Source organism: Rhinatrema bivittatum, chromosome 4, assembly GCF_901001135.1.
Source record: "Rhinatrema bivittatum chromosome 4, aRhiBiv1.1, whole genome shotgun sequence".
In the NCBI taxonomy this organism is placed as follows: domain Eukaryota; kingdom Metazoa; phylum Chordata; class Amphibia; order Gymnophiona; family Rhinatrematidae; genus Rhinatrema; species Rhinatrema bivittatum.
In genome coordinates, this window is record NC_042618.1 from 153,110,984 (window position 1) to 153,129,961 (window position 18,978).

At 42.5% G+C, this 18,978-nt stretch overlaps 1 protein-coding gene across 8 annotated transcripts in view; it reads right to left on the reverse strand.

Moving 5' to 3' along the window:
- Positions 1–18,978, reverse strand: part of SCFD1 (sec1 family domain containing 1) — a 417,399-nt gene that overhangs the window by 189,436 nt on the left and 208,985 nt on the right. For all 8 annotated transcript variants that reach the window (XM_029599000.1, XM_029598999.1, XM_029599003.1 and 5 more), the window contains one exon: positions 15,254–15,350. In XM_029599000.1, coding sequence (XP_029454860.1) covers positions 15,254–15,350 — 97 coding nt within the window. The remainder of the gene's footprint in view (positions 1–15,253; positions 15,351–18,978) is intronic.

The following is an 18,978-nucleotide window of genomic DNA, read 5'->3' on the forward strand; positions in this document are numbered from 1 at the left end:
CATGATATACCTGTTGCAGTCACCAGCTATCATTTTAACATGTACAATTCTTGAAGGCCCATTATGAACTGGACACTTAAAATTTCTATATGACAGATCGTTCTTGGGAGTATTCTTTTAATGAGATTTTTTGATTACATAAAAATTGCCCATCGGGCTCTCCAATGCTTTATGTAATTTGGTTAAAGTGGTTGCATATTGCACTTGTTCTATGATTTTCATCTACTGTATTTTTTGCTGTAGTTTGCCAGGTCAACACTACTTTCTGAAAACCTTTGTGCCGTGATTGAAAACAAATCACAATGCAATATCTTCATTCTTCCTGCCCATGATGCCATGAACAAAAGGTCAAGCCTAAAAATCAATTTTAAATATATATTGAAAGAGTAGAAAACATTCCTTTTAAATTTGTAAACCTGGGTTTAACGGCCAGCCCAAGTCTTCCGCTTCCAGAGATGGCAGAGACTGGAGATGTTGCTGAAGCAGTGCTCAGCACCTCTGGTAACTATAACTAAAGTCATATTTATTGTGCATTGGTGACTACTAGATGCCAAATTTTGATCTTATGATCGCAGGTTTCTGGAAGGAGCCCTGGGAAAAGATACGAAATAAGGGAAAAATCCCCAGGTAGTTGCAAATGAAGGTTCATGGTGCTAAATCTCAACCCTGGATCCATCTGAGCTAGAAGCCCATAGGCGAAGGAGTACATTGCAGGGTCAAAATAATGGAGAAATTACTTATATGATAATTTCGTTTTCCTTAGTGTAGACAGATAGACTCAGGACCAATGAGTATAGTGTACTCCTGATAGCAGATGGGAGACGGAGTCAGATTTCAAAGCTGATGTCAGCCTACATATACCCGTGCAGGAAGCTCAGCTCTTCAGTATTCTCCTCAAAAAGCAATTGTGGATATATGTGTGCTTTAATAACTTGATTAACTAGGACTGGTTCAACTGATTTCCAATTGGAGACCACCAGTGCACTCAACTGGATAATGCCAACACCCGGCAACTATGGGTGTCTTGAACTAGGGGTAATACCAGGCTTACCTTGTTCTCAGGGTTTGTCACCCGAGGTTCCCGGATTCTGGGGCAGCCATGGGTGGGGTGCTGAGTCCATCCGTCTACACTAAGGAAAACAAAATTATCAGGTAAGTAATTTCTCCATTTCCTAGCGTGTAGCCAGATGGACTCAGGACCAAAGGGATGTACAAAAGCTACTCCCGAACAGGGCGGGAAGCTGCCCGTGGCCCACTTAGTACTGCCCTTGCAAAGGTTGTGTCCTCCTGGGCCTGGACATCCAGGCGGTGTAACCTGGAGAAAGTGTGTATGGAGGACCATGTCGCCGCCCGACAGATCTCGGCGGGCGACAACATCTTGGTTTCTGCCCAGGACACTGCCTGGGCCCTTGTTGAATGGGCCTTGACTTGCAGAGGTGGGGGCTTTCCTGCCTCTACGTACGCCGCCTTGATTTTGGTGAAGGTCCGAGGGGCGGTAGCTAGTCCGAAGGATAGCACCCGGAACTGGTAATGATGGTCCAGTATCGCAAAGCGTAGGAAGTGCTGATTGCCGTGATGGACCGGGATGTGGAGATAGGCTTCGAATAGCTCCAGTGAGGTCAGGAATTCTCCCGGCTGTACTGCCCTTATGACTGAGCGTAGGGTTTCCATGCTGAAGTGTGGTACCCTCAGGTAACGATTGACGGTCTTGAGGTCCAGGATGGGCTGGAACGTTTCTTCCTTCTTGGGAACGATAAAATAGATGGAATAATGACCAGTATTTTGTTGGTGCTTGGGCACCGGGGTTATCGCCTTTAGGCTGAGTAGTCTTGTCAGTGTGATTTCCACGGCCGTCCTCTTGGAGAGGGAGTGGCACAGTGATCTCACAAATTTGTCTGGGGGATGCTGTGGAAGTCCAGATAGTATCCCTCTCGAATGATGGTTAGGACCCACTTGAATGACGTTATTTCGACCCATCTTTGGTAGAAGAGAATAAGTCTGCCCCCTATGACTTCTTCCTGTGGATGGGTCTGTTGATTCTCATTGTGGAGTGCAGCCGGGGCCTGTACCTGAGCCTGCTCCCCTCTTGTTGTGTCTGTTCCGAAAGGACTGAGCCCTGCCTGCGGGCGAGGTGCTTGGTAGTGTGTGTTCTTGTACGGTCTAAAGCGTTGAGCTCCTCTGCCCTTGGGTTCTTCGGGGAGAGGAGCGCTGGTTTCTTTTGTTCCTGTCCTCCAGTAGACGAGGTACTGGAGATTCGCTCCATTTGTTGGCTAGCTTCTCCAATTTGTGTCCGAACAAGAGGGATCCTTTAAAGGGCATCTTCGTGAGGTTCGCTTTGGATGTCGTGTTGACTGACCAGTTTCGGAGCCATAGATGTCTTCTGGCTGCCACTGCCGAGACGACGTTCCTGGCAGAGGTGCGCACTAGGTCTGAGGTCGCATCCATGAGGAATGATAACGCAGGTTTCACTGTCTCAACAGGCATGGTTGTGTCTCTGGAGAGGAGCAAGCAAGAACGTGCCACCAGGGCGCAGCAGGAAGCAATTTGAAGAGACATTGCTGCTCTGTCAAAGGACTGTTTACGGATGGATTCCAGTTCTCTGTCCTGGGCATCCTTTAGTGCCGCTCCTCCCTCGACAGGAATGGTCATGCGCTTGGAGGTTGCGCAGACCATGGCGCCCACCTTTGGAAACCGCAGGAGTTCCTTAGCCACAGGTTCCAAAGGCTATAGGGCTTCTAGGGCCCGTCTTCCTTTGAAGCTGGCTTCTGGGGCATTCCATTCCAGGTCAATCAGTTGATGTACTGCTTGCAACATTGGAAAATAGCATGAGGCCTGACGGAGGGACATAAGAACATGCCATACTGGGTCAGACCAAGGGTCCATCAAGCCCAGCATCCTGTTTCCAACAGTGGCCAATCCAGGCCATAAGAACCTGGCAAGTACCCAAAAACTAAGTTTATTCCATGTTACCGTTGCTAATAATAGCAGTGGCTATTCTCCAAGTCAACCCAACTAACAGCAGGCAATGGACTTCTCCTCCAAGAACCCATCCAATCCCCCTCCAAACACAGCTACACCAACTGCACTAACCACATCCTCCAGCAACAAATTCCAGAGTTCAATTGTGCGCCGAGCAAAAAAGAACCCTCTCCGATTAGTTTCAAATGAGCCACATACCAACTCCATGGAGTGCCCCCCAGTCTTTCCACCATCCGAAAGAGCAAACAACCGATTCACATCTACCTGCTCTAGACCTCTCATGATTCCAAATACCTCCACCATATCCCCCCTCAGCTGTCTCCTCTCCAAGCCGAAAAGTCCCAACCTCTCTAGTCTTCCCTCATAGGGGAGATGTTCCATTCACCCTATCACCTTGGTAGCCCTTCTCTGTACCCTCTCCATCGCAACTACATCTTTTCTGAGATGCAGCGACCAGAAATGTACACAGTATTCAAGGTACGGTCTCACCATGGAGCGATACAGAGGCATTATGACATTCTCCGTTTCATTCACCATTCCCCTTCTAATAATTCCCAACATTCTGTTTGCTTCTTTGACTGCCGCAGCACACTGAACCGACGACCTCAATGTGCCATCCACTATGATGACCAGATCTCTCTCTTGGGTTGTAGCACCTAATATGGAACCTAACATTGTGTAACTATAGCATGGGTTATTTTTCCCTATATGTATCACCCTGCACTCATCCACATTAAATTTCATCTGCCATCTTGATGCCCAATTTTCCAATCCCACAAGGTCTTCCTGTAATCTATCACAATCTGCTTGTGATTCAACTACTCTGAACAACCCTGATTCATCTGCAAATTTGATTATCTCACTCGTATTTCTTTCCAGATCATTTATAAATATATTGAAAAGCCAGGGTCCCAATACATTCCCTGAGGCACTCCACTGCCCAATCCCCTCCACCAAGAAAACCGTCCACTCAATCCCACTCTCCGTTTCCTGTTCTCTAGCCAGCCCGCAATCCACGAAAGGACATCACCACCCATCCCACGACCCTCCAACTTTCCTAGAAGCCTCTCACGAGGAACCCCGTCAAATGCCCCCTGAAAATCCAAGTACACTACATCCACTGGTTCATCCCCATCCACATGTCCACCAACTCCTTCAAAAAAGCGAAGCAGACCCACGAGGCAAGACCCGCCCTGGTTAAAGCCATGCCGACTTTGCTCCATTAAACCATGTCTTTCCACATGTTCTGTGACTCCGATGTTCAGAACACCCTCCACCATCCTTCCCGGCACTGAAGTCAGGCCAAATGGTCTGCAGTTTCCTGGATTGCCCCAGAGCCCTTCCCAAACATTGGGGTTACATTAGCTATCCTCCAGTCTTCAGGTACAATGGATGATTTTAATGATAGGTTACAAATTTTTAATAATAGGTCTGAAATTTCATTTTTTTAGTTCCTTCAGAACTCTGGGGTGTATACCATCCGGTCCACGTGATTTACTACTCTTCAGTTTGTCAATCAGGTCTACCACATCTTCTAGGTTCACCGTGATTTGATTCAGTCCATCTGAATCATTGCCCATGAAAACCTTCTCCAGTACGGGTACCTCCCCAACATCCTCTTTAGTAAACACCGAAGCAAAGAAATCATTTAATCTTTCCGCGATGGCCTTATCTTTTCTAAGTGCCCCTTTAACCCCTCGATCATCTAACGGTCCAACTGACTCCCTCACAGGCTTTCTGCTTCGGATATATTTTAAAAAGTTTTTACTGTGAGTTTTTGCCTCTACGGCCAACTTCTTTTCAAATTCTCTCTTAGCCTGTCTTATCAATGTCTTACATTTAACTTGCCAACGTTTATGTATTATCCTATTTTCTTCTGTTGGATCCTTCTTCCAATTTTTGAATGAAGATCTTTTGGCTAAAATAGCTTCTTTCACCTCCCCTTTTAACCATGCCGGTAAGCGTTTTGCCTTCTTTCCACCTTTCTTAATGTGTGGAATACATCTGGATTGTGCTTCTAGAATGGTATTTTTTAACAATGACCACACCTCTTGCACATTTTTTACTTTTGTAGCTACTCCTTTCAGTTTTTTCTAACAATTTTTCTCATTTTATCAAAGTTTCCCTTTTGAAAGTTTAGCACGAGAGCCGTGGATTTGCATACTGTTCCTCTTCCAATCATTAATTCAAATTTGACCATATTATGATCACTATTGCCAAGCGGCCCCATCACCGTTACCTCTCTCACCAAGTCCTGTGCTCCACTGAGAATTAGATCTAAAATTGCTTCCTCTCTCATTGGTTCCTGAACCAATTGCTCCATAAAGCTATCATTTATTCCATCCAAGAAAGTTCTCTCTCTAGCGTGTCCCAATGATACATTTACCCAGTCAATATTGGGGTAATTGAAGTCTCCCATTATTACCGCACTACCAATTTGGTTAGCTTCCCTAATTTCTCTTAGCATTTCACTGTCCATCTCACCATCTTGACCAGGTAGACGGTAGTATACTCCTATCACTATAGTCTTCCCCGACACACAAGGGATTTCTACCCATAAAGATTCAATTGTGCATTTAGTCTCATGCAGGATGTTTATCCTGTTGGACTCTATACCATCCCGGACATAAAGCGCCACACCGCCTCCCGGGTGCTCCTCTCTGTCATTGCGATATAATTTGTACCCCGGTATAGCACTGTCCCATTGGTTATCCTCCTTCCACCATGTCTCTGAGATGCCAATTAAGTCTATGTCATCATTCACTGCTATACATTCTAATTCTCCCATCTTACTTCTTAGACTTCTGGCATTAGCATACAAACATTTCAAAGTTTGTTTTTTGTTTGTATTTTCATTCTGCTTTTTAATTGATAGGGATAAGTTAGAATTTTTTTTAGCTCAGGTGAATTTTTAGTTACAGGCACTTGGACTACTTTTCTTATTATTGGAACCTCACTGTCGGGATGCCCTAATTCTAATGCATCATTAGTATCCTTTGAAGATACCTCTCTCCGAACCATGCGCTGCTGAGCGACTGTCGGCTTTCCCCTTTGTTCTAGTTTAAAAGCTGCTCTATCTCCTTTTTAAAGGTTAGCGCCAGCAGTCTGGTTCCACCCTGGTTAAGGTGGAGCCCATCCCTTCGGAAGAGACTCCCCCTTCCCCAAAAGTTTCCCCAGTTCCTAACAAAACTGAATCCCTCTTCCTTGTGAAGAATAGGCCACTTGCAGCATCGTCTCCATCCACGCATTGAGACTCCGAAGCTCTGCCTGCCTCCGGTGACCTGCGCGTGGAACAGGGAGCATTTCAGAGAATGCTACCCTGGAGGTTCTGGATTTAAGCTTTCTACCTAAGAGCCTAAATTTGGCTTCCAGAACCTCCCTCCCACATTTTCCTATGTCGATGGTGCCCGCATGTACCACGACAGCCGGCTCCTCCCCAGCACTATCTAAAATCCTATCTAGGTGACGCGTGAGGTCCGCCACCTTCGCACCAGGTAGGCATGTTACCAGGCGATCCTCACGCCCACCAGCCACCCAGCTATCTACATTCCTAATAATCGAATCACCAACTATGACGGCCAACCTAACCCTTCCCTCCTGGGCAGTAGGCCTTGGGGAGATATCCTCAGTGCGAAAGGACAATGCATCACCTGGAGAGCAGGTCCTTGCTACAGGATCCTTTCCTGCTGCACCCGGTTGATGCACTCCAATCATGAGACCTTCTTCCTCCAAGGCAGCACCAGGGTTGCCAGTCTGAAGTTGGGACTTGGCTACTATGTCCCTGAAGGTTTCATCTATATACCTCTCTGTCTGCCTCAGCTCCTCCAGGTCTGCCACTCTAGCCTCCAGAGATCGGACTCGTTTCTCTGAAAGCCAGGAGCTCTTTGCATCGTATGCACATGTACAACTTCTCACCGGTGGGTAAAAAATCATACATGTGACACTCGATGCAAAAGACTGGGAAGCCCCCCTCTTGTTGCTGGACTGCTGCCTTCATCTCACTTCAGTTCCTAGTTAAGTTTTAGGTTGCTATGGGAGTAGGAATGTGTCTAACGTCCTTTAAATGTATTAGTGAATTAACTATATGTCTAGTAGTGGCCTACCGGGGTCTGATCAAACTCTCAAAGTTTTTTTTTGTGAAAGTGGCATCTGCCTATAAATTAAAGGATGAGCTAGGGGTGGGTGGGCTAGGGGTGGGAGGGTTGGGAAATCCAAACAGTCTAACTTCAGTTAGTCAGCCAGAGTGACTCACTGCTCTCTTGATTAACAAATGTTGGTACCTATTCAAACCAAATCACACTACCTCAACACCTTTCTAAGGTGAGTAACTGAGCTGAACTTTTCAACCTTTTTACTTAGGTATACACTGCTCCTAGCTTATTTCTAGCTTCTGGCTACATTTTGGGTTGGTTTTTTTTTTTGTGGGTTTTTTTTTTTTTAATACAAACACTCAGTTCTGCTTACTAGCTGCCTTACAGACTTTTAAAAATAAACACACTACCTACTGCTTACTAGCTGCCTTATTGACTATTTAAAAATACAAACAGTCTAACTTGTTTATTCACTGCCTTACTGACTATTAAAAGCAGAAACACACAAACACACTAAATAATATTCCCAAATAATTAACTTTGCCCCAATACTTTTAAAAAAGACAATGTCCCAAGCAAAAACTTACTGATTCCTTTCAGCCACCTGCAAGATGATCCTCTCCTCTCAGTGCTCCCACTGATGAGATGGGGTTTATCTTTGGTTCCGCTGTGGTGTCCGTGCCTGGAATGTCCAGCGTCTTCAGGGTCTGAGACACGAGAGCTGGTAACTCGTCTTTGGAGAAGAATCGCAGCATGGTTCGGTATGGTTCCATCCCTGGGGGATTTCTCCTTCCTCCAGGGAGTCAGCCTCATCCTCCGAAGTGTCTGTATCCCCGGTAGGGAGGCTCTTGCTTAGGAAGGGCACGTCTCGAAGGGGCCAAGAGGTGCTTGGATGGTCTTGCGCTTCTGGTGGCAACTGGGTCAGAGTTGCAGCCAGTACTGAGTGCGCTTGGACAAAGGTCTGCAGCCCAGTGAGGAATTCCACCCAGGAAAAGGCCCCTGGATCCATGTTGATTCCAGGTGGCGCTATAGTGGAGTCCCCAGAGGTGCCTTCCTGTGTAGGTGCCGAGTTGGAGATACAGAGGTCCGGGGTACTATCATTAGTGGATCCAGATCCCTCTACTGGCTGTGAGGAACCTTGCTTTGGTTCTCCCTGAGCCTCTTCGCACTGCTGGTATAGGGAGGAGGCCACTTCAGGTTGCAGAGCTCTCAGGTGGCAGGCTGGGCAGAGGGCTTGTCCCTTGGCCTTCTTGGCAGGTGGTGCCATGGTTTGTGCTCTTGGGGAGCTTCAAACTCATCTGTGCGCGTGGGTGTGCGTGCCGGGAGGCTTAGTTGTGTGCTCCGGGTGTGCCAAAGTTGTGCGTGCGGAATGCGTACAGATGTGCGCCTGGCTGAGATGTGCACTCCGCTGTGCGCACAGCAATATTTGTGCACTCGGGCCATTTATGCGGGCTGCTATGCGCCCGGCACCATTATGCGCGTCGCTGTGCGCACGGCACAGATGTGCACGCTGCTGTGCGTACAAGTCGGTTGTGCGCACGGCTCAGTTGAGCTGGCAATACGGCGGTCAAGAGGGGGAAATGGCGCCGACGACCACTCAGACAAGATGGCGCCCCCCCCACCCCCCGGAGGGACTCCACATGTGTGGACCCTTGCACCAGATCGGGGTCTAGCCCAGACGGGGCTGCTCAACCCGATTTAACAGATGCCGGAAGGGACGATCTGTGCGGCTATTCGAGCTTCGGAGACCGGAGACTTAAGAGAGGTTTCTACCTTACCTGGTCTTAGCGTTTCCCGGTCTCGTGCCAGGCGGTTTCCGGCTCAGGGGGAGAGGGAATTACTTCACCACCGCGCTCAATTCTACCCCCCTGCCTCTCAGCCACCCTGGGGGCTAAGTCCACACCGGGAACCGGCTACCGGACCGAGGCTTGCCTCTGAGGGATCTCGGAAATCACCTCAGGAATTCTCGACTGGGGGAGGGACCCTTAGGTATCACCACAGGAGAGTGGGGCTCATCTTCTAGAGGTAAGTTTTCTTTCTTCTTTGGTTTAAAATTGCTAACACTATTCTAGTGTGTGTAGTGTCCCTGTCTGCTTAGGATACTAAGCAGATATAAGCTGGAAAACATGAAGAAAGCAAAAGAAGGCAATCAAAAGGTCACTTTTTAAAAAAATAGCTTATGTATATTGTAAATGCACTATCAGGCAGTATTTCTACATACCATATCTGGAAGTCTGCTAAGCTGAAATAATTTTATAGCAGAGGTAAAAATAGCACAGGAAATAAAATGTATTTATCGCAACAATTTCAAGGTTAATATAACAAAATCGATTACCTTTAAAATATGTTCTCTGATGATAGCTGTGCAACTGGACATAAGTCATGTCATTCCATCTCCTTTGGCACAGCGGATCATTTCAGAGTTTTCTGGGAGATGTTTCTAGGCATGTATAATGACTTCCTGTACATTACTGGACCTTTATTTGGTTTATTTGCTCAGTTTAAAGGTTAACTAAATTTAAAAAAAGAAGGGGGTGGATAGGCTGTGTGGCTCATTGTACTGCTGTTATCAATGGAGTCCTACTACAGTAAAGCAAATGCTCTTTATCTGATAACAAGCAGTGCAACAGAATCACACACCAGACTCCCTAGTCAAGGGAACTCTTCAAATAAAGGAAAAGGCAACACAAACAGTTGCCGAAGGACAAAGATGAAAATGTTTTTGTAGAGGGATAGTCCAGTTTTGCATTTTTATTTTCTAACATATAAGGAATGCCAAACAATGAAAAGAATCAAAAACCATGAAAATGAGCCTTGGGAGAGAGGGTAAAGTTGGGCTCCACTTTGTAAATAAAATTTGAAGAATGGACAGCCGAAACCTCAGCCAAGCGCACTGTATAACTCGCAGTCGGAAGCGGGTTAAATAGGTGCTAATCCACTCCTAATGCATTTCAGATGCACATCTATCGCTCAGCTATTAAAGCCTGCCTGAGCGCATTGAAAAGAAGTACAGAAAAGCAGAAAAAACTGCTTTTCAGTACTTCTTTTAAAAGTTAAAAAAAAAAACTCAGCCGGCCGCATTAAGAAGACCAGCGCCGATATGCTTGGAGTTGGTTTTCATAACCGGCCGGCTGTGTTATGAAAACCGATGCCGATAAACTCGACATCGGTTTTCATAACTGGCGGACTGCAGTTATGAAAACTGATGCCGAGTTTATTGGTGTCAGTGTTCGCAACCGGCAGACCGTCGGTAACCGCGGGGTCACATTAAAAAGGAGGCACTAGGGTCACGACCCCAGTGCCTCCTTGCTAACGCGACCCCTTAATTATAATATAGCATGGCTCTTCTCTTGTGAGTGCCTTGTGCGTGTTAAGAAAGCAGGCGCTGACTTTTCAACGCCCGCTTTCCATGCTTTTTTTTTTTTTTTGCATCGGCCCCTGGCATTCTGACAGGAAATCCTGGCAAAACAATGACAACTGGTGTATATGTGAACAACCATGTCACAATTTGCAAATCTCTTTTAAAGAGATAAGAGTTAAAATTGATAATGGATATCACCATGGCCTTGACAGCATGGGTCTTAACATGGCTTTCTAAAGTCAGACCTGTCAGAGCATTACAATGAGACGTGATTTACTACCCAATAAGAGATCATTTTTATCCACGAAATGAAGCAAAATACTGGGTAGACTTTCCAAAGGCTTTAGTCCATTTCAAGTACAAAGAATAACTGATTAAGGAAAAAGTACACCACCACTTTATGTAGGAACTTCAGATGGGTAGGAAGTACCACACTGCCTTGATAGAACCTAGTGTAAGATCGCTAAATTTAGAGGACCAAAAGGGCCTTTCATCAGCTGGATTAGAACCACACTGATATTCCATGACACCGCAGGAGACTTTATGAAAGGTTTCAATTTAAACAGGCCTACCATAAACCTGACAACAGGCTAAACATAAATTAAGTTCACTTCTATAACATGATGATGGTACCAACTGAGCCGAGGTAAACTCTGAAGTGATTTTGAGACTAGACCCAGAGATGCAGAAACTATTGACGCAATCTATATATAGACCAAAAGAAAGGACCAAAAAAATGTGCCCTTACATCAGGCACCGGTCCCTCTGAGATCCCTCCTTTGCATCATTGGCCTGTACGTCATCACGCTCAGCGGCGAGCCGGTAAACGGCCACATTCCACCAGGCGTCGCGCGCCGAAGGGGTATGCCAAAGGGGCACTCCCCTTTGTGCACCCCTTCGTGCAATCCTTTGTGCTATGCTTATTTTAATTCCCTTATGTTTTCCTTTAATTAACCTTTTTCATAGTGTTTAGTAATCCTTTATTTATTAAATATGTTCAATGTATTTGACTTAGGAAACCTATTTTCCTGCATACTCTGTTTTTAATGTAAACCGGTATGATATGTATCTGATACAAGAATGTCGGTATATAAAAATGCAAAATAAATAAATACTTGAAATCTTCTCTTTGCCCTATGATGATAAGGGAAACAATGTGAACCAGGAGCTGCATCATCAATGGGGGGTGGGGAGGGGTGTCACACCAGCTGTTGCGTGACTTACATTGAAGAACACTGCTTTAGAGCACACAGAAAACCCTCGTCTACAAGAGGCTATCTTCTGTGGCACCCTGTCTCAGCCCAAGTTGAATACATCTGTGTTGCGGAAAAATCTGGAATGAGAAAGTCACCAAGATCATCTCTTAGCTCTTTTTTGATTAGGATGCAATCCCTCCAGCCTGTGTGGCCTGAGTCCAGTGAGGCTTTAATGTCCATTAGCGTAGTCTCACATAAAGACATGCCATGGGAGCAAAACTGTTGCAACTATAGGGCCTAGCATTCTCAACATGGACCAAGCTAGTATCTACTGACTAAATTATCTTCCTTCCTGCACCACAATTTATCATTTATTTAAAAACTGCTTATATTCCGCATATTATAGAGCAACCATTCTAGATGGATTCCATGATGCACGTACATAAAATACAAGATAATAAAATCATAGTACAATACAGGATCAAATACAAAGACTTTCATAAGCACAACACAATTAAAACATAACACAATTAAAACCCAGATCAATCAAACAATTAAAAAACAATTCTAACCAAAAGCCTGTTGAAATAAAAGCGACTTCAGTTTTTTGTGAAAGGCCCTGTAAACATTCATCTCACTCAACTCAACTGATAAGCCATTCTAAAGGGCTTGGGACTTACAGAACTTCACCTGAGTCATGGCTAACAGAGCCCCTAAAAACTCCAATTTAATGTAAAAGGGTAGCCCTTTGGCTACTCTCTTTGGCCCTCATAGCTGGGACAGTTGAGACTGGCATAGGCAAGCCTTCTCTAACTAATGCTTCCCAATGAAGTCCAGAGTCTGAGGCTCTCAGCCTGGTCGGACACAGACTTTATGGATCTTTTGAGAACAGGTTTGATTACAATACTTTGTTGATGTAACTGGACCTTGTCAAATACTGGAAGTGCTTGGACATATTTCTTTTCCTTCTTATAGACTAGAAGCACTAAATATTGGTGTTTCCACATCCTTTTCTGGGCTGTCTGTAACAGTTTGGATAGGCAGTACCAATAATTTTTGGGTGTGTCCAGATACCTCAAGAAACTGTTAGGGAACCCTGGGCTCTCTGGAGAGTACAAAATCAAATGGAATAAAAACCATTGGCATATCTGGGATAGTCTTCACCATCTTCTGCACAAAGTTGGAAAGAAAATGTCCTCTGAGGGAAGGGAACAATTTCCTACCAGATGGAGAAAAGCCTCTGAAGTAAAGTCTGGAAGTAGCTCTCCAGAATTACTCTCGGCAATTGAGTCTGAACTTCAGACACCTCTAAAAACTGAGAAATGGTTTGACAATTGGCTGGCCCAGATACAGCAATTTCCAATGACAACAATGTAATAGAAACTCTTCCCAGGATCAAGATTGAGAACAACTTTGTGTACCTAGGATATCTTTTATGCTTGACATAATCAGCGCCAAAGCAGAGGACCTTCCTGGCATCAAAGCACCAGGTTCCCATAAGTGAGGTTGCTCAAAATATCCATCATGAAAATGCCAGATGCATGTGCCTTAATGAGTTTAAGGCACTAATCAAATGCCTCTGAAACCATCTTGTCTACTTCTGCTCTAATCATCATTACTGACAAGTCTGGGGAAGGATTGTAGGGAACTGCACTTCCTTGAAGGCTGTGCAGAGATATTTCTTGAAATCCAGTGGATGATTCTTGGCAAACAAACAAAGCATGCCTTGAATTAAAATGCAGATTTCTTCCAGGTGAGACTGCTTCAGAGCATGGACAACTTCAACCATTTTGGCACCTCAGAACTGAGGTGTACCAATGTATCAAAGCCTGTGTACATGTCCCAGCCTGTTTTGATTCATGGGCAGGGGAGCAGAATCTGTCCCAAATCCTGAGTTTGTCCTCTGTCTGAGGCATTAAACTGACTGAGGATCGCTTTGACCAGATCTAGCCAGCAGTGCAATAACTGGTGACATCCAGGCTTTCAAGGCCAGTTTTGAGCTGGACTTATCATAACATACAGGCAGGCACAAAGCCTCTCCTGTCAGGCCCGAAGAGCTCTGAATGACATCTTTGAGCAGATGCCACACAAAAAAGTTTCTGTCCTGTACTTGCAGCAGTCAGTATAATAGTCTATGAATGCAAACACTTCCAACGCCTCTGGATGGCTCTGGATTGCTTCTTGGACAAAGCAAGGAAATTACTGTTGAGAAGTTAAAAAAAATCACAGGAAAGAACAGCTTCTTACAGCATTGGTGAGAAGCAAGAAATAAAAAAAATAAACTTAGAAATGTCAAAAACCCTACTTAGGAAAGAAGTAGAGCTTAGCTGATGAACTTAGCCAAGAACAAAAGTACTCAAGTTAATAAGTGATTGTAGGAGATTTAGGAAATGTCTTCTTTTATTAATGGGGAAAAAAAGAGCAAATGTGGGTCATATATCTAGAAAGTTTTCTTAGAAAACTCTGTCAATAGCCTTTTCCCCCACATAACAAAGATCCTATGACACACGCATAACTCAATTACACTATTTGCCATAAGAAAACAAATTGCTGAGCCCTATGTCCACAACTAGTTCCCTGACAGGGATTAGCAAGAGTCAGCAGAGGCACATTAGAGAGGGTGTGCAGAGACTATTCATGAACCCCACTAATTTATACAGCCAAATTATTTTTCATTTAAATATCATACCTTCAAGTGTACAGCATGATACCCTGCAGAGGAGCTCAAAATACTGAACAAAAAGAAAACAAGTTTGGAAAGTGGAATACACAATGTTTCCAAAGGAGTTCTTCAATGTCAGCAATTATTTTTAAGAGCTGTGAGGTATGGGGTGTGTGTTTTATTTATTAATTTATTTTTTATTTATATTCTGCCTGGGGGGAGGCAGGGGAGTATGTATATAGGGGATGTATGTGTATGGGAGGTATTTGTGGGGGATGGGATTTTGGGGAGAGGGAGTGTATGTGTGCTTCAGCCACCGGCAGAGGAATGTCCTTACACTGTTAGCAAGGATGCGTGCATATTCCTGTTTTCTTTCTGTCTGTTTTCAATCTGCACATGTGCGGACAGTTAATGTGTAAGTTTCCTAACCAGGTATTTCATGTGCATTTTATCAGCAGCTGGAATTTACATTTAGAATTTCCTATAAGTAGGATTTTGTGGAAGTAAACTACACATTTGTAAATGACACAGCTGAACACCATCGTCAAGCATGTAAGGCATTTCTACAGTACTTCACTGTAAAGAATGTCTAAAAAATCAGTGGGCCAGTTATAATGGTGTTTATATTAATAAACATTAAAACTTTTAATAAAATGCATAATAAACTAGTTAGCATTTTGGCTTACAAGATTCTTTACAAGCTCTACTGACCCTTTCTTTACCCTCCATAGCTGACAGCCTATTTTAGTTTTTTGGGGTTTTTTTTTTACCTTTGAAGATTCTAGGTTAGGTGCAGAGCTCTTGGGCAGAAGGTAGGTGGAGACAATAAAAAGATTTTAAAAAGTGTTTTTAAAAAGTGTGTGTGGGGAGGGGGTAGGTGGGTGGAAGGGAAAATACAAACACAATTAAGAAATAAATTAAGTTTTCATACAAGGAATTTTACAGCCAGCTCCTATGTACTCACCATCTGGATCTGAGATCATGTCCAGGATTGATTTGTCTAGTGTTGACTTGCTCATCAGCTTTTCTTCATATTCAAAATAAACATCCAACTTCCGTGTCTGTTGGAAAATGAACAGTACATTACATTAACTATATTTACAAAACAAGAATTTTCACTAAAAATATGGCCATACACAAAATGGAAGATGTCTTACAGCAGTACAGAGTTGTAGTAGACATTGGTGCCGAAGAAAATGTGATTCTTTGCATGCTGTGATGTCTTATTAGGTCGTGAAATATATAAGCTGTTGGGACCATATAGGCTCCTTTATTAGATAATATCTGAAGAAGAGACCGATGCAATCTGGAAAGTTGACAATCATCTTTAGATAATTCTTACTGCTGAATCAGGTGATGGTGCATGCCTGGTTGAATCACAACTTTTAGAGCCAAGCAGGGCTAACCTGTCTTACCTGTTACTGCTTTGAATATGCAAATTGCAGCAACAGAACAGTCACTGACATTAACCATTCTCCCATTCCCTGTATATAAGGCAGGATATGTTGACATCACTCCCATCATACACTGCGGTACAGCTTGATATTTTTGATTTGTATATCATTGGTTCTAAAACTTTAAAGAATGACTTTTTTCCTGTCTCAGCTTCAGCTACTTTCATTTAGCTATTAGCAGTAACGAATGACTCAAATAAAATAGAGTCCTTGTTATTTGGATGCATGGCTGGTAACCAAGACATAGCTTATATTTTGTGGAGAAAAATGGTTTAGTATTCAACCTAATACCTCAGCAAGGCCTTAAGTTTCTTTAGATGCATGATGTTGGATTGATAAGCATATGGCTCAGCTTTTACACAACAAAAGAAATATTCGGTATTTAAAAAGACTAGGCTGGTTAAACTCCAAACATGTGTTTATACATGATGGCTACAGTTGTCAGCTTGCATTTTAAATTTTAAACAGAGGCTAACAATGTGACCATTTGGTTGGTTTAAATTGTGAGAACAATGTAGTCATTTAAAATAGGCACACCAGAGGAAAAAAACAATTGTTTCCACACCAGGAGGGCTCCTCCGCCTTTTAAAGGAAAAACAAGTAAAGGGCATCCATACAAATGCTTAAAAAAATTCTATTAAAATAATTTTTAAAGGTTCTGTTTCATTCCATTCAGCATGAAACTTGATATACTATGGGTCTTATGAGCCCCTTCTCATCTATCAAGATAATTTCATGCAAGGGATATGAATTATACAGAGCAAATAAAGTCACTTTCATGGCTGAAGCCAGTAATACTATTGTGTGCCAGCAAGAGTCAGCCCTCTAGCAAGCAAGCAATCTTTCTCCTACTTGTCCCTAAATACATCATCTCTAAGCTGTCCAAACTGCCACTAGGGGATTGGTTTTTATTTTATTAATTTTTAACTTTTTGTAAACACATTTTAAGTTTAACATGTGTCTTTACATCAGGCAAAGGAGTGAACTCTTTTCAGTTTTGTACTGCCTGTGCTTTTGAAGCACTTTCCAATGCATTGGCATCCCTTAGTATGAAACACATACGAAAGCACAGAAACTTCATTACAATATTCTCAAAAGACATTGAGATTGTTAAAAAGCATATGGTATATTCCTCCTTGTTCCCTGCCTTGCTCTGGAAGCACATCTAACCACTGTATGCAAATATTTTTAGGGTATCAAAAATAGATATACATGAAAAATTTGTATATGGTAGAGACCCTAAGTATGCAAATCTCTCTCACACATTCATTATGGCTATTCAGAAAGCCAGACTGGGAAGGAATACCTCCAGGACTGGGCTGGGAAACAATGTCATAATATATAGAGTTTGAAAGCAATGAAAATCAGCTTGCATTCAATAGGTCATGAAGTATAGCATTCTCAGTTTCTCATTCAAGACATAAAAATGATAGGAAAATAATCAGAAAGTGTCACAAATAAAACTGTCAAATTTAAAAAAAAAGCTCAGAGAAGGCAATGGATGGATGGACAGACAGATTAATACACAGACATCTCTGGAAAAAGCAAATAAGCCCGCTTTGGAACAACCAGAATTTTAACTTATTACCAATGTTATATGGTTTGCATGGCAAAAAACATAAATCCATAAAATCCAGCCATTTTCAAATTACCCATGTTTTGTCCACTACTTGATTGAATCTATTTTTGCACAATCATTCTGGGTCTCTGGATCATGGTCACAATTATGTTTTACACATATAAAAAAGTTCCTTCCTGACCACAGTGGTAAGCAAAGAAAACCCATGAATCAGAACCTATCAATTAGAATTTCACCTAGTTTAAATACTAGAGCATATCATGAAATTTATTAGGTATTTCTTGAGTTACTGACTAAAGAAACTTCATTTTCAAGAAACTTTAAAAGGTTAACAGTACAGTGAATTATAGAACAAAATACATGCTAACCTAAAAAATTAATCAAGCTGCTTCATGATGCACTGAGTTCACGTCAAGATTTACAAAACTGACAAAGATATTCAGAAAGTTTGGCAAATAAAACTGTGTCCAATTTAAAAAAAAAAAGCTCAAAGGACCTATCTATATATAATCTCAGGGAAAAGCAAACAAGCTCCCATATATGAGTTTTTAGGTTCACCCCCAGTATCGTTAACTACATTATCAACTTCATTATAATAAGCATGATATTCATTAGCTCTTTCTCTGTGTGACGACATCATCAATATCTGACTGAGGACAGATAAAACACATTGAGCATGCTCTGACCATGTCAGCTCAAATAAAGATAAGTAGCCAAAAATTATTTCCTTCATACCAGTCACGACCACCCTCAGTTAAATATGCTCAAAACCACTGATACAGCCATACAAATCAAGGATGAAAAAGGGAACAACATATAAATCTTTCATTTCTAATCAAAATTAGAAGGATGTTAGAGAATGATTATTTGCCTTGATTTATCTCATTTTTTTACACATGTATATCAAAGTGATGATGCAATTAGCTCATTCTTCTTTTGGAAATCTGTCTTGCCCTCATTGCTTTATCAACAGCACTGCATATTAATGAAGAACATTCTCTTGCCTCTTTGGGAGTTCCTTCGGGAGCTATCAAAAGATTGGGATTTGATAGTCTTTAGGGATGACAGCTGGGCTTATAGATAATATGTAATTGTGGGTGGGTTGCTTATTATTCATTGTTGTATGAATTATTTGAGCAGTCAAATTAACAGCTCTGTTTTGTGAGAATGAGATAGTTTGAGTTAAATTTCTTGACAGTTAATGTACTTATATTTTTGTTATATATATATTTTGACATTTTATTATGATTTTTATATTTTGTTGTAGACTCTTTATTCAAGGAATTCGGTACATAAATGTAACATAAATATGCATCTGCTTTTTACTACCCTGAAGCTTTGACCTACACTCCTCATAAAATAAGATGCCTTAACAGCTTCAAACTGATTACAGAAATCAATTTCACACAAGAAGAGCAAGAGGATGGAGAAAAGGATGCTCATCTTCTTCACATAACATAAGTATAAACAGACCTCCACACCCCACAACACTGTAGAAAATCCTGTCAGTTTGAGTGCAATGGATCCACAATCAGGATTTCTTTGTCAAATTTAATAATCTGCCCTTCTTAACATACACACAGGACAGACTGTATCAATCTAAAACAATCATAATGTGTGATAAACATTACATAAAATGATATGTGTAGTCAATAT